Source organism: Phyllostomus discolor, chromosome 6, assembly GCF_004126475.2.
Source record: "Phyllostomus discolor isolate MPI-MPIP mPhyDis1 chromosome 6, mPhyDis1.pri.v3, whole genome shotgun sequence".
In the NCBI taxonomy this organism is placed as follows: Eukaryota; Metazoa; Chordata; class Mammalia; order Chiroptera; family Phyllostomidae; genus Phyllostomus; species Phyllostomus discolor.
The window spans coordinates 40,142,439-40,158,793 of record NC_040908.2 but is presented as its reverse complement, the minus strand read 5'-3'; the positions used below and the strand labels follow the sequence as shown (position 1 = coordinate 40,158,793).

General features: G+C 36.4%; 1 protein-coding gene across 2 annotated transcripts in view; it reads right to left on the bottom strand.

The window, feature by feature from the left end:
- Positions 1–16,355, bottom strand: part of REL (REL proto-oncogene, NF-kB subunit) — a 43,560-nt gene that overhangs the window by 11,715 nt on the left and 15,490 nt on the right. For both annotated transcript variants that reach the window (XM_036028009.1, XM_036028008.1), the window contains exon 4: positions 13,596–13,687. In XM_036028009.1, coding sequence (XP_035883902.1) covers positions 13,596–13,687 — 92 coding nt within the window. The remainder of the gene's footprint in view (positions 1–13,595; positions 13,688–16,355) is intronic.

The window sequence follows — 16,355 nt, the reverse complement described above, 5'->3', positions numbered from 1 at the left end:
TCTAAAAGTATTAAATTGTTAAATACTAAAGTTGAAAGCAGTTAAAACCCAAATTCTTTAGTCTAAAGACAATAATATAAACTATAATATAATTTTGACTATTTATATTTAAACTACATAGTCACAGTAGTTATGACAAGATTTAAAATTATCCCATTAGTGGCATTCTTTAGCCTATCTTTTGAAGGCATCTATAAGAATATATATGTACAATGAAATGTTATGCACGATACAAACACCTGTATCACAGCAGCATATTTTACTGGTACAATTATGTAGGTAATGAGAGGTCTACCTCTTCAAAATCAATTTTTATAGCCTTATAAATTTAGAATTGAAGACATTAATGTTTCTCAATTCCAAAGATAAGTAATCAATATACACTAAATAAATTATTAGCTATGTGCACCAGACAAGTTTAAAAACAAACCTAAGTGAATGATACAAACAAATTGTGACAGTCATACATATAAAAAAGAACAAACTATGGATATATACTGCAATATGAATGCATCTCAAAAACATTCTGGGCAAAAGGAGCCAGATATAATATGTGTATGATGCTTACATTTATATGAAGCTCTAGAAAAGATTAATCAATAGTGACAAAAGCAAGCTGATAGTTGACTGGGGCCAGAGGAGGGAGAGAGAACTGGGAAGGGGACCAAGAAAATCTGGGGTGGTGGTAGCAGAAATGTTCCTTAGCTCGACTGTGGTGGTGTTCATGGGAGCATATATTTGGGTGGATCCAACTGTATATAAATTAGGCCTCAATATAAGTTTATTTAAAAATCTCTTAAAATAGCACATAAAAGAAAAATGAATTAGTTAATAAACAAAGTTTAAAAACATATGATCACATAATTGTTATATCAAAGAGAAAAAATTCTACCTGGTTCTCCAAAAATTAAGTTTTTAGATATTTTATTCATTTAGTTTTAGACAGAGGGGAAGGGAGGGAGAAAGAGAGGGAAGAAAACATCAATGTGTGGTTGCCTCTTGCATGCCCCACACTGGGGAACCTGGCAACCCAAGCATGTGCCCTGAATGGGAATTGAACCAGCCACCCTTTGGGTCACAGGTCAGCGCTCAATTCACTGAGCCACACCAGTTGGGCTGAAAATTAATTTTTATGGGATTTTACTTTGAATTTTCTCAATGTGTGGGAATATAGTCAGCACTGCATCAGAATTACTTTAATCTTTGCACAATATGGTTAAAAATCACCAACCAGAAAGAATAATGACCGATACATGTTTTTTTTTTACCCAATGCAGGATTCAGTTTAAAGATAAAAACCCAGTGCAAAGCCTCTTTTCTCCACAGCTTCACCTCATCCTTTGAAATGGGAGAATGTTATCTCCCCTCTCTAAGTCAGTGTAGCACTTAACCTATATACCTCTCTTACACACTTAAAGTTTTTATATCTATATCTATCTATATCTATATCTATCTATCTATATTTATTTCTCTCTCACTCTTGCTTCTGTCTAGAAAGAGAGATATATCTTAATGAGTATCCTCTTCTACCCAACTGGGTTAAGTTCCATGAAGGCAGAATGAGTGTCTGATGCATTTTTGCATCTTCACTAAACATGTAACATAGTGGCTTACGTATAATAAATATTAAATGTTTTCAGGGGGGAGGGTTGGGTGGGTGGGCTGGAATGGGAGTAGGGGGGAGAAAACTGTACTTGAACAATGATTAAAATAAAAAAAATAAAATAAATAAATAAAAATATTAAATGTTTTCCAAGTGAGTGAGTGAAAAATTAAGGAAAGGCCTGTTAACCAAACATTTAGACATTTTCATAAGCTGCTGAAGAAAACTATAAAGTAAAAATCAAAATAGATGTTCTACTTTTGCTAATGGCAGGTGACCAACTCTACAGTGAGAACTAAAAAAAAAAAAGGACAAAATATAAAACAAAAATCCTCTAAAGGTATCAAAGAGCTAACAAGATCATAAAGAATCACAGGGCTATGTTATGGAAGAAAGGAACTGTAAGAAAAACATTCCTGTTTCTCTCTACTCACTACTCACCAGCACTTCTGATGTCTATATGTTTTTCATACATAGCAAGTCTCTAACTCTTAGGACACCAGCTAGGTACCCTGCAATTTAACTCAATTGAGACACTAACCACCTGGGGTTAGCATGGATCCCACAAGTAAGGGCTCAGTCCCATAAGTCTGCTCCTCTCCACATACTTAAGACACCAATCCCAAGTCCAGGTTGTCATCTATGCTTCTGACTGACTGGTTATAAATTGAGGGTTCCACAACCCACTCCCTGGGTTTGATAATTTGCTAGAACGGCTCACAAAACTCAGGAAAACATATTACATACTAGGTTACCAGTTTATTAGAAAAGAAAACAACTCAGGAATAGCCAGATAGAAAAGATGCATAAGGCAAGGCATGTAGCAGTGACATTCAGATTCTTCCATATCCTCTCTGGGAATGCCACCCTTCCAGCACCTCCCCATGTTCACCATCCCAGAAACTCTCCGAACCCCTTCAGTGAGGATTTTTATGGAGGCTTCACTTTGTACAGATCACTGATTTAATCACTGGACTCTGCTGATTAATTCAATCTCCAGCCCCTCCCTCTTCCAGAGGTAATAACATGGGATAATAACATGACTGACTGGCTCCTCTAGCAATCAGAACTCCCCACTTTTAGGGGTTTTCCAAGTCACCTCATTAACATAAATTCAGATGTAGTTCAAAGGGGCTTGTTATGAAAACAAAAGACACTCTTTTTACCTTTGTTACTCTTATCATTTAGCAAATTCCAAGGATTTTAGGAATGGGGATAAAGACCAAATATACTGTAAAATCAGTATCACAGACATGCAGTGAGACAAGTTCAGAGCAAGAGGGTCCCTTTTTTCAGATATAGCCTACTAATTTTGTAAGAGGTGGCTAAGATGATGAGAAGTTGAAATAAACTCAATAAACTAACAAGGGAAAAATAAAGGAATTTAGGGTCTGCCAGGGATGGAGAATCTGACAAATGTCTAATGCTCTGATTGGAATGCCTGGAGAAGTTATACTGTAGAAATAAGGGTGAACTAGAAAGAGACCAGAGACTCACAGGATGAAAGCCCAGTTTCAAATATCCCATCACTCACTGAGTTTAGGTGACCTGGGATTGCGAGTGTGACCACCCACCTACCACAAGAAAGTCTTCTGAAAGGAGATAATGACATCCTAGGACTAAAAGCTCCACAATTTTTCATACACAATGACTGATATTCTATCTTGAATAACCAGGCATATGAGGGACAAACTAAACTAATTAAAAAAAAAAAAAAAGGTGTTCTGGCCAAGATACTGGTGTAGGTAAATGTGGTACTCAAATCCTCCCACAACCACATCAAAATTACAACTACACAACAACCATCATTCAGAACCATCTGAAATCTAGCTGAATAGAAGTCCTACAACTAAGGACATAAAGAAGCAGCCACACTGAGACTTGTAGGAAGGGCAGCGGTAAGGAACAGACAGGTCCCACACCCACATGTAGCAGATAAAAATCAGGAGGGCTGTCTCAGCTGTGGAGGTCCCACATGAGGAGCAAGGGGTCCGAACCCCACACCAGGCCTTCAGCCCAGGGATCCAGTGCCAGGAAGAGAAGTCCTCTTAATTTCTGACTGAAAATCAGTGGGGATTGTGACTGAGTGAGATCGAGGGCTTCTGGAGTCCCAGATGTTCCTCTTAAAGGGTCCATACATGGACTTACTCAGACTCATTTGCTCCAAACTCCAGTGCTGGGGCAGCAGCTCAAAAGGCACTGGGGACATATAGGGAGGACACTAAATTGTCTGGCATCAGGATGAGGGCTGGAAGGGCAGCTTTCTCCCAGACAGAAGTGCTGACCATTGTTCCTTTTCTGGGGTCTCCCCACACAGAACTGATAGGTGGGAGCCATATCTGAGTCTCTATCAACCTAGCCAACACCACTGGCCCTGCCCTGGTGATTTCCTGAGGTCCTATTCTACCTAGCTTTCCAACCCACCCAAGCTGTTTCCAGTGGCTTTTCAATATGAATGGCCTGTCTTGGCTCATGCTTCTAGCTTTCAAAAATCTCTCAAACAAGCAGCATCTGACCTTGGTGTGTGCTGTACCTCTGACAAAGTGGCCCTAGGACTAGCACTAGTAGCAGTCAGCCTTGGTTTGCAACTTGGCATCTCCTGGGTACCTCCAAGCCCAGCACAAGTAGCAGCCACCTGTAGATGGCTTTATAACTCATTCCAGGTGGCCCCTGGCAAGGCACAGGTGGTAGCTGACTTGGCCTGCACCTTCTGGGAGGGTCCAGAGCCAGTGCACCCAGTGGACAACTCCAGACCATGTCAAAGCACCACCTAATCATCTCCACAAGTGACGCACTCAAGGGGCAAACTCAGTGGGCTGAAGTAAGTCCTGCTCGGTTTCCAGGGCCCCATCACAGCAGATCCTACACAGTAGCCACCACCAGTCCTTGCACCTGATTAGCTTGGGGGTAAATCCCTACCATTGACATGCCAACAGCAATCGATGCTCAACTATAACCAACAGGTGTACACAGCCTGCACAGGGGTGCAGCTGGAGCGGTCAGCTCTGGTGATCGAGGAGGCTGTGCCACTAGACCCTCCAGCACACATACTACATAAGTCCACTCTCACAAGCCCAGGAAAAATAGAGCTTTACCTGATACACAGAAACAAATACAGGGAGGTAGCCAAAATGAAAAGACAAAGAAACATGTCCCAAATGAAAGGACAGAACAAAATTCCAGTAAAGAGCTAGATGAAATGGAGACAAGCAAAGTTCAAAACACTGGTTATAAGGATGCACAATGAACTTAGGGGAAATGTAGATGAACTTAGTAAGAACATTGATGAAGAGATAGGGAACATAAAAATAGAGATAGAAAACATAAAAAAGAACCAGTCAGGAATGAAGAATACACTAACTGAAATGAAAAACACATTATGAGGAATCAACAGTAGATCAGGTGAAATAGAGGATCAAATCAGAAATTTGCAAGATAAGGAAGCAGAAAACATTCAAACAGAACAGCAAAAAGAGAAAAAAAAAGAACCCAAACAATGAGGGTAGTTTAAGGGGCCTCTAGGAGAACATCAAGTGTACCAACATTTGCATCATAGCAGTGCCAGGGGAAGAGAGAGAGCAAGGAATTGAGAACCTATTTGAAGAAATAATGATGGAAAACTTTACTAACCTGGTGAAGGAAATGGACACACAAGTCCAAGAAGCTCAAAGAGTCCCAAACAAGATGAACCCAAAGAGGCCTACACCAAGACACATCATAATTAAAATGCCAAAGGTTAAAGACAAGAGAGAATCTTAAAAACAGCAAGAGAAAAGCAGTTAGTTACTTAACAAGGGAACTCCCATAAAACTGTCAGCAGACTTCTCAACAGAAACTTTGCAGGCAAGAAGGGATTGGCAAAATATTCAAAGTGGTGAAAAGCAAGGACCTAAAACCAAGATTACTCTACCCAGCAAAGCTATCATTTACAACTGAAGGACAGACAAAGAGTTTCCCAGACAGGAAAAGGCTAAAGGAGTTCATCACCACCAAAACAAGTATTATAAAAAATGTTAAAAGGTCATCTTTAAGATAGAGGGTGGTGGGGAGATGGGTAAAAGAGGTGAAGGGATTAAGAAGTACAAATTGGTAGTTACAGAATAGTCATGGAGATGTAAAGTACAGCATAGGGAATAAAGTCAATAATACTGTAGTAACTATGTATGGTATCAGATGGGTACTAGATTTAAAGGGTGATAACTTAGTAAGTTATATAATGTCTAATCACCTTATTGTACACCTGAAACTAATATTATATGCCAAATAAGAAACTGAAAAATAATAAAAGGAAAACAACCAAGGATCCAAAGAATGAAGTTTTCAGACACAATATAAGTAACCAAACTTAACATATGCAAGGAATTAATTTACAAGATTCAGAGTTTAGTAGAGAACTTGAAACTACTAGAAAAGGAACCATACAATTTCTAGAACTAAAAAAAACAGTAAACTAAAATTAAAAATAGCCCTGGTTGGTGTGGCTCAGTGGATTGAGCACTGGCCTGTGACCAAATGGTGGCTGGTTAGATTCCCAGTCAGGGCACGTGTGTGGGTGGCGGGCCAGGTCCCCAGCTGGGGGTAAATGATGGGCAACAAATCAATGTTTCTCTCCCTCTCCTTCTCCTGTCCATCTCCTCTCCTTAGAAGTAAATAAATAAAATCTTTTTTAAAAATTAAAAATATAAAATTTACCAGTATCAAATTTAACAACTGTTTCATAAAAAACAGTTGTGTTTTATCTTTCTCTAACCCAGACTAAAATCAATTTGCCAATATTTTCTACATTAAAAGTGTTGATGCTCTAGGGGGGTTCAAAGGGGTAGAGGGATAGAAGAAAAAAGAAACACAGACTACAGTGTGGTGATTATGAGGGAAGAGGGAGGTGAGTGGAGGTAGAAGAGAGTACAGGGGGAATAAATAAAATAAAATTAAATAAATAAATAAAATGAAATAAAATTTTTATTTACAAACATTGAAAGAAAAAAGTGTTGATTTACATTAAAGTCTTCAATCCATTTTCGATTGCTTTGATATATGATGAGAAGGAAAGAATCCACCTAAATAAATAATCATTTTTTCCAATTTAATTTATCAAACATTTCCTCCCTTTCACTTGATCTGGCATGCTACATCTATCATGTACTAAAGTCTCACACTTTCTTATTTCTGTTTGGGACTCTCAATTCTACTCCACTGGTTAATCTGTTTATTGCTACCCCAATGCTACACTGCCTTCATTAGTACTTTCCTTATAATACTATCTGATAAGTTCAGTTTTTCATCAGTATTCCTCTTCTATTGAGTATTCCACTTTTGTTGTTCAGAATCATCTTATTATATTTAATAGAAAATCTTGTTAGGAGTTTGTTTGGAATTGCATTGAATCTGTGTATCAATTTGGGGGGAAATGTCATCTTTATAGTATTGATATTAGAGAATATGATATACTTCTCCATCTATTTACGTGTTCTCCATTATCTCATAATATAATTTCCCCAAAAGAAATTTTTTAATATATTTTATTGATTATGCTATTACAGCTTTCCCAATTTTTTCCCCTTTGCTCTCCTCCACCCTGTACCCCCATCCCTCCAGTAATCTCACCCCTTAGTTCATGTCCATGGGTCATGCATCTAAGTTCTTTGGCTACTCCATTTCCTCTACTGTTCTTAACACACCTCCCCATATATTTTGACCTTATACATTTGTACTTCTTAATCCCTGTGCCTTTTCCCCTATTCTCCCACTTCCCTCTCCACATGATCTCCATATTTATGATTCTGCTCCTGTTCTGATTGTTTGCTTAGTTTGTTTTTTAGATTCAGTTCTTGATCATTATTTCTTACATATGTTGCTATGTACTTTATATTTTCTAACAATATTTCCTTTAATTACTTGTTGCTGATGTATAGGGATAAAACTAATTTTTGTATATTAACTTTATATCCATTCACCATTTTAAATTTATTATTTTAATTATTTGAATTTTCACTGTGAATAACAGCTTCCAATAAGTACAGCTTTGTTTCATCATTTTCAATTGGTCACACTGCACTGGCTACAATCTCACTACAGTGTAATGAATGAATGCATAAGTAGTAAAGATGGATAACCTATAGTAGGAAACTTATCACCTCAAGGCACTTAGTTGTGAAGATAGATATTTAAAATAACAATAATACAAACATATTGTTTAGGTACGAAAGTGAAATATAAATAAATTCCATCATAGACCCAGTCCATAATGAGCATGAGACTCATCTCAGAAGACAACTGCTGAAGAATTAAACGATCCAATAGATGTCACAAAGCTTTTCATGTTAATTGCTGAGTGAATGATATAATTAGGAGAATATTATCTGGGGGTGAAAGAACTAAAAAGGCTTTCAGACCACTTCTGGTAAAGGAAACAACTTGAATTATTTTTTGTGAAAGTGAGTACAAACAAGGCATCTTCATCCATTCATCTGTTCATTTATTCTTTCAAAAAATTTTAATAAAGCCTCTACCACATGTCAGACATGGGCTAAGTATCAGAGATGCATAAAAGACAGTCCTGCTCTTCAGAGTCCCACAATTTAGTGAAAGGGAAACATGTACAGAACCTTTGGAAAACGGGCAGAATAATTTACTCTGTTTAGAAAGGTCAAGAAAAGCTTTAAAGGGGTGACCCTTAAACTTAAACTTGAAGCCTGAGCAGGAAGAATTCACCAAGTTTTGTAGATCAAGGCATTCCATGCAAGGAAAATGCATGTATAATGCATAGTGCAAGAAAGAATATGGTACTTCTAACATGGCACACAGTACAGAATGGCAAAAACAGAGCATGCATGTAGGCACTCAGTGTTAGGAGGAGGGATAAAGTTGAAGCAGAGGATGAAAGATGGAGATAAAAAGTTGGAATCAAAAACCTGGATCAGATTATGAAGGGCTTTGAATGTCACGCTTCAAAAGTTAAATTTAACAAGTGTATCACAGTTTATCAAAGTGTTGTCCATGGATCACTTGCATCAGGGTAAAATGTAAGTTTAGGGCCCTGAGTCATAAAAAAAATTAGTAGACTAAATAAGCATTTTCTTTTAAAAAATGGAATGGGAAGAAATGGAATAGAACAGAAAGCAGACTGCATGTAGTAAGAGTATTGGTTTTATCTTCATGTGCAAGTATATGGATTGAGCAGAGAAATAATATGTATTTTCTACTCTGAGTCACAGTCAAATAAGAAACATGGATCTAGATGCTTGTTAAAATACACAGTCCAGGCCCCACACCAAACCTATCAAATTAGTGGGAATGTAGCCTGGAGTCCCCGTTTTTAACAGGTACTAAGGGATTCCTACACACATTCAAATTGAGAACTACTACTGAAGATTATTTAGAACCACTGAAGGATGACAAGCAGAATTCTGAAATAATTCATTCTGGTTTTAAAATGGTCTATTTGGATGCAGAGTATATAAACTGATTGGAGGGTGATCAAGAATCAGGAACACAAGTGAATCAGGAACACTTGTGAAGCAGGAACACAAGTTTAAAGGCTACCAACAGTGGTCCAGGCTAAAAATGATGTCAAGTTACATTCCTACAATGGTAATGAGAAAAATGGAGATGGACAGAGATGGTCAGGGTAGATGAACAAAACAGTTTTTCTGGAACAGTGAAGGATTCATGAAGAAGAGCAGTAGAAAACAGGTAGGAGCTACATGTGGAAGACTCTGAACTCAGGGCCATTTAATTTTTAAACTATTTAAGGAGACTTTGCAACCTTTCAATTACAATAATATTTAAGAGCATTGTTCTAAGTAGATTATTCCAATAGGACCAAAAACTACAACTCAACTTATGAGATGATTAAGTCCTAAACTGGAGAGATACCAAAAGGATTAGGGGAAGGAGTAAATGTTTTAAAAAGAAAAAGAAATAACTAAACAAAAATAAAAAAACACAAAATATTGTGAAGGATCAATTGGCAGAGCTATTCCTTCCTCAAATCTGTATTCATCTAGGCAGCACAGGAGAGAGAAGATCGTGAGCCTGGGAGCCAGGCTACCTGTGTTGAAATCCTAGCCCTACACTTACTAGCTATAATATCTTTAGCAAATTACTTAAATTTTCTGTTTTCATTTCTTTATTTATAAAATAAAAATAATAATAGTAACTACCTCATAAGTTATTATAAGAGTTAAATGGAATAAAATATGGAAAGCACTTACAATGGAGCACTTATTAGGAGCTATTCTAAGTGTTATATGAGTGTGTGCAATTTTACTGGATTGGTAAAATACACAACACTACCCATCCCTAACCCAAAACCTTCCGCAGATGGCACATCTGCCTTCTGACTCCTGTATCTTTCTTTTTAATGCATTTTCCCTCGAGTCAGAAGATTTGGATTTGAATTCAAGCTGTGCCTCTTGTACCTGCTACACAACTTGGAAAACATACATAACCAAAGTTTTGGTTTCCTCTTCTGTGAAACAGTCCTGTTGTTAATGAGTAAATAAAATAGCAAACGTAGAACACTTAACATTTACTCCTTGATAATACAAAAAGTACTTAATGGTAGCTATTATTTATAATCTCTTTGTTTTATACCAAACTATCCTTCTTTTATACTACATCTAGATTTAGATGGCCTCTTTAAAGGTTTGGTCTTCTACTTTAGCAATGAATGAAAATTTTAAATAAACATACTCTTAGTGTTCATACCATCAGTTCTGCATTTGGTTTGTTCCTCCTACAACCCTTCTCTTCAATCTAGTCTATGTGTGTAGTACCAGGTAGACTTAGCAGAATGAGTCTTCTTCACCACACTGCCCCCCTCCCCTCAAAATGTGGCATTATTTAAATACAAAAGGATGACATTGTAAGTAATGTGCCTTGAATAGTTCTTCCCAGACCTCTAAAGGAATTTAGATCAATTCATCTGTCTTTTCTTCTCCACATCCCCTCAGGGGCCACAGTATATAATTCAGGAGTTGGCTGTAGGGGTAAAAGGTAAACAGAGCCAACCAGCCTACCTGGCCTCTAGCAACTCAACATCACTCAATAGCCACAAAGGAAACAAACCCACTACAGTGAATAGAAGACAATCTACAACAAATGTCCCACTTAGGGGTTTTTAAATAGAAAAGCCAAATCCCGTGGTAGGCATATAGAACTAATTCGTGCATATACACATGGTTTGCTACGATAAATCACAATTACATCTTCTGTTATGAGAAATTGCATTTGGCTGAAAAGGGGCACAATGAAAATATCTCAACAGTTTATCATCAAGGCAATGATTTTCTAAACCATATTCTGGGGAACCCCAAGGTATTGTAGGGTTAGAACTGAAAATTAAATGCTTGTTTGTTCAGATAGGAAATATTAGGCCTGAAAGAATCTCAAAAGGTCATTCAATTTACTCCGAGCTGTAAGGAGGAAAAACTACAGCTAAGACTATACAATGCCCACTGGCCAAATGGTGTGGTGTCTATGATGCTTTGGAAAAAATTCCCTTATCCTATGATTTGATGCTGGCACATGTATACTTCAATGTACAATTTTACATATTCTTTGTGGAAGTCAATGTATAAGAGTATGAAATGAAATTGTGCTTTTTTTGTGTATAAGGATATTTATTTTAGCATTTTTAATAATAGAAAAACTTACAACTAATATGTTCAATAGTCTGTAGAGTTGAAAAGATGTCCATGACCTATTCATTGAATAAAGCTATTATCCAAGTATGTTTTTTTTTAAAGATTTTATTTATTTATTTTTAGAGAGGGAAGGGAGGGAGAAAGAGAGAGAGAGAGAGAAACATCAATGTGCGGTTGCTGGGGGCCATGGCCTGCAACCCAGGCATGTGCCCTGACTGGGAATCGAACCTGCGACACTTTGGTTCACAGCCTGCACTCAATCCACTGAGTTACACCAGCCAGGGCACCAAGTATGTTTAATATTCCAAAAAGTATATACTGTCTATCAGCCAAGTGAGATTGAAAATCCACCCTGTATTTGATTATTTTATAATTTGTATGTATTGCTTTTGTAATAAAAAAACTTTTTTAAAACTCAAATTTATTAAGAAGTTTGAGCACTTTATAAAAGCCTCATAAAGTGTTTTTAAGCATATGAACAAAATGCTTTTTGCTTTGCTAATAATTCTAATCATAGTATTGACGGGAACAATTCTTCATTTCTTTTGGTTATCTCTTTCAATCAGATGACACAGAAGAATGGATCAGTGATCAAGAATACAGGACAATGGAAATCACTCAATTGGAAGACAAAAAAGAAAAAAAGAATTTAAAAGAATGAGGATAGCATAAGAGACCTCTGGGACAATACCAACTATACTAACATTCATATCATAGGGTTCCCAGAAGAAGAGAGAAAGGGACAAGAAACCTATCTGAAGAAATAATGGCTGAAAACTTCCCCAACCTGGCAAAAGAAACATATCCAAGTCCAGGAAGCACAGAGAGTCCCAAACAAGATGAACCCAAAGAGACCCATATCAAGACACATAATAATTAAAACATTGAAAGTTAAAGGTAAGGAGAGACTTTTAAAAGCAGCAAGAGAAAAACAACTAGATACATATAAGGGAATGCCCATAAGACTATCAGCTTATTTTTCAACAGACACTTTGCAGGCCAGAAGGGAGTGGCAGAATATATCTATGAAAGAGAAAAACCTACAACCCAGAATACTTTGAAGGTTATCATTCAGAATTGAAGGAGCTATAAAGAGTTTCCAAAACAACAAAAGCTAAAGGAGTTCATCACCACTAAACTAGCATTACAAGAAATGTCAAGGGAAATTCTTTAAGAGAAAAGGAAAGACCAAAACTAGAAATAAGAAAATATCCGAAAGAAAAAATATCTCACTATTAAAGGCAAAACATATAGTAAAAATATTAGACTGACCACCTGTAAAGCTACAACTATAATGGCAATAAGTACACACCTATCAATAATTACCTTAAATGTAAATAGACTAAATGCTCCATTCAAAAAACACAGGGTGTCTGAATAGATAAAAAAAAAAGATCCTTACGTATGCTATCTACAAGAGACTCCCTTCAGATCAAAAGACACACACAGACTGAAAGTAAATAGATGGAAAAGGTTATTTCATTAAAATGGAAACAAAACAAAAAGCTAGGGTAGCAATACTTATTATACCAGACAAAACAGACTTAAAATAAAAAGTTATAACAAGAGACAAAGAAGGACCCAGCAATTCCACTTTTGGACATTACCCAAAGAAAATGAAAACACTATTTCACAAAGATATAAGCACCACTATGGGACCTAGAATATATTATGCTAAGTAAAAAAAGTCAGAGAAAAACAAATACTGCATCATTTTACTTATCTGTAGAATGAAAAGAGCTAAGATAAAACAAAGGAACAAGCAAAACAAAACAAAACAGACTTGTAGATACAGAAAACAAACTGATGGTTGCCAGAGGGTTGGGGAGTGGGGACGATAGGAAAAAAGGTGAAGGGGATTAAAAGGTACTAATTTATAGTTATAAGTAAGTCACAGGAATATAAGTACAGCACAGCAAATACAGTTGATAATATCTCAATAACTTTGCACAGTGACAGATAGTTACTAGACTTCTTGTGGTGATCTCTTATATGGTATATAAATGTCAAATTACTATGTTGTACACCTGAAACTAATATAATATTATGTATCAGTGATACTTCAATTAAAAAGAACTTTACTTTCCAGAATGTAAAAGAGAACACTCCTGAGCTTTTCTTATAGAATAATGGCATTTTTCCACTGATATAAGAAAGCATAACAATTTTTTTCAACATTGTATTAGATTTTAAATTATTTCATTACTCAGACACAGGTATAACTCAACAAGTAGTAAAATGAGCACAGAACTTAAGATAGCTTTTAAAACATAGGTTTAAAATACAAATAAAAATAATAAATAACTCAATATTCAAATATAAATGATTATATCAAAAATACTTACTGTTAAAAGGATTGATTCCTGCACTTATTCTTGAAACAATAGCTTCTTTTACTTCTTTTTTCTTTACACATCGAATACCCAAATTTTGAAAACTAGAAGGAAAACACAGAACTTTCAGACTGCATTGTAGTTAACACATAAATACTAAACACATAAATACTAAAGAATACTGCAAGTATCAAGCATACATCCAACAGTGAAGAGTAATCAATACTGTCAGATGGAAATGGTAAAGCATGTTATACATTTCCAATCACTATGATAAAAATGTGAGGGTAAAAAAAGCAGGGTTATATTTCTAACAAAACTGTTAAAAGAAAAATAACATATACTATATAGTTTTTGCATATAGTATTTTACAATTATACCTTACTAGTATGCCTATGCCAAAAATACCAAAGTAGATAAGAATTAACAGAAAGTGACACCAAAAAACCCAAATTCCCCTCCTAAACAAATTCATTATCAAATCAATGACATCTGTATATTTGATAATGTGAAGCAAAAGTTGTAAAAAGATGCCCACAGGCTGAAGCTGACAGATATATTTTGTTGAGCCCATAACAATGTTGTCTACATTTAAAAAAATGTTCATAGACTACTGACATTTAAAAATCAGGTAACTGCATATAAATGTCTGGATTTCTGGCTTCTTGAACATTTTAAAGGTCTGACAACAGTAGGTTGGTACAGCTGGAGCTGATGCAGGGCTGTCCAGTTTGCCACGGTGCCTGCTAGTCCTCACAAACTTGACCGTCTCCATTCCACAGACATCTGATATTTGAGCCCTGACTTCACTGCTAGTAGTGGTGGAATGCATTTTATGCAGTATTATATGAAATTATAATAATCATTCATCACAAGAAAGCACTGAAATGTATTTTTAATTAGAGATATGTTTGATACTAACAATAATATTTAACAAAAGTTTTATAATGTCATTTATGGAAAACTTCTCAATAGCTACAAATATTACTAATTTGCATGTGTACTATAGATGATGGTTGGGGGAACTCCCCTACCACCACCAGTCATACTTCTTCCCACATGGAAAAACCATGACATCATTAAAGTTGGGTGGGTGTGAATAAGGAAGCAAAATGACTATAACATCATCACTACTTGTTCAAACTTCACATGGCAATTTGCTACAGAAGGCTGCCTACCTTGTGTGCCCCCTTCATGCCCTTGCTGTCACATATCCATGCTCTGCACATGTACCACACTTGTGATTTTGTTAGCATCTAAAGTATCCTTACCTTCCTCTGCTGCCAATAATTTTAAAAAAGAATCTTAAATTCATAGTCTTTTCTTAAAACCTCGCAACCACAACCTTCTTCCTCAAAAGTATTCCATTTCTTTGAAAGGTTCTTAACTTGGTTCTCACTTTTTCTTTGACAAAAGATTTTAAAGAATCCTGTATCTTAATATATTTATACACTACTTGATTTAGTTTCATCTGAATCATTGTATTTGACTGCTATTCACAGAATATTAGTAGTAGAGATTTCTGAAATTCTGACATGAGGAAACCAAGGATCATAGAGATTACTTTAATGAATGACTCATTCATTCGTAGTTATTCAACAAGCTTTGGGGTTCCTACCACGTACTAAAAACTCTGGAAAATAATGGGGATATATAACCCTTCCCTTCACGTAACTCATTGTCTAGTGCAGGGGATGGCCAACTATGACCTATGGACTGAATTTGGCCCATCACTTGTTTTAAATAAAATTGTACTGGAACACAGACAAATGGATTTGTTTATGTATTGTCTATGGGTGTGTTCATGCTGCAACAACAGGGCTGAGAAGCTGCAACAGCAGGGCTGAGAAGTTGCAACAGAGACCATATGGTCTGCAAAGCCTAAAAGATTTACTATCTGGCCCTTTACAGAAAAAATTGCTAACCTTTAGTCTACTGAAACAGAGAGATATTAAGTAATCTCTTTCTCTCTCTCTCTCTCTCACACACACACACACACACACAGACACACACAAATGCTAAACTGGAACCACAATAATCTTTATAAAAGAAATGTGTACATGATGCCATGGGAGCCCTATGATGGGAATAAATTGTTCAATTCATTCAGAGGGGGCACAGAGACTTCTTATAGGAAGTGATACTTATGAACAGAAGTGAACTGAGGGAAGAGGAGAGTAAAAAGACTTCAGGCAGAAGGAAAACATGCAAAGGACCCTAAAGAAGGGCACTGAGCACAGAAAACTAAAGAAGACCTTTGTGACTGGAGTATGGAGTTCAAGGAGAACACAGTATAACAGAAAGCTAGAAATACAAGTGCATCATGTGATCTTGATAAAGAATGTTGTCCTAATTCCCAGTGTCACATAAAGCTATTAATATGTTTTAAGCAGAGATATAACTATCAGATTTGTATTTGAAAAGACCATGCTGAATAAATAAATTAATTTAATTTTTAAAAAGATTACTTTGGCTATCCTGGAGGACATAATGGGAAGGAAGAGGCACAAAAACAGCTGATGTGAGAAGACCAGTGGGAAGGCTATTCTTTACAGCCCACATCTAGACTACAGTAATAGCAGTGTGGTAGTGATGGAGCTCACTGAGACAAGTGGGTAGATTCAGGAACTGTTTTGGGAGATATCTGTTAAAAATTCAATGTATGCACCTGTGTGAAAGGTAGTCCCAAAATTTAACTACCTGGAAGATTGAGAAGAAACAGCCAGGAAAGCAGGAAAACAGGAGTTTTTTCTCACAAGAATCAAGGAATCA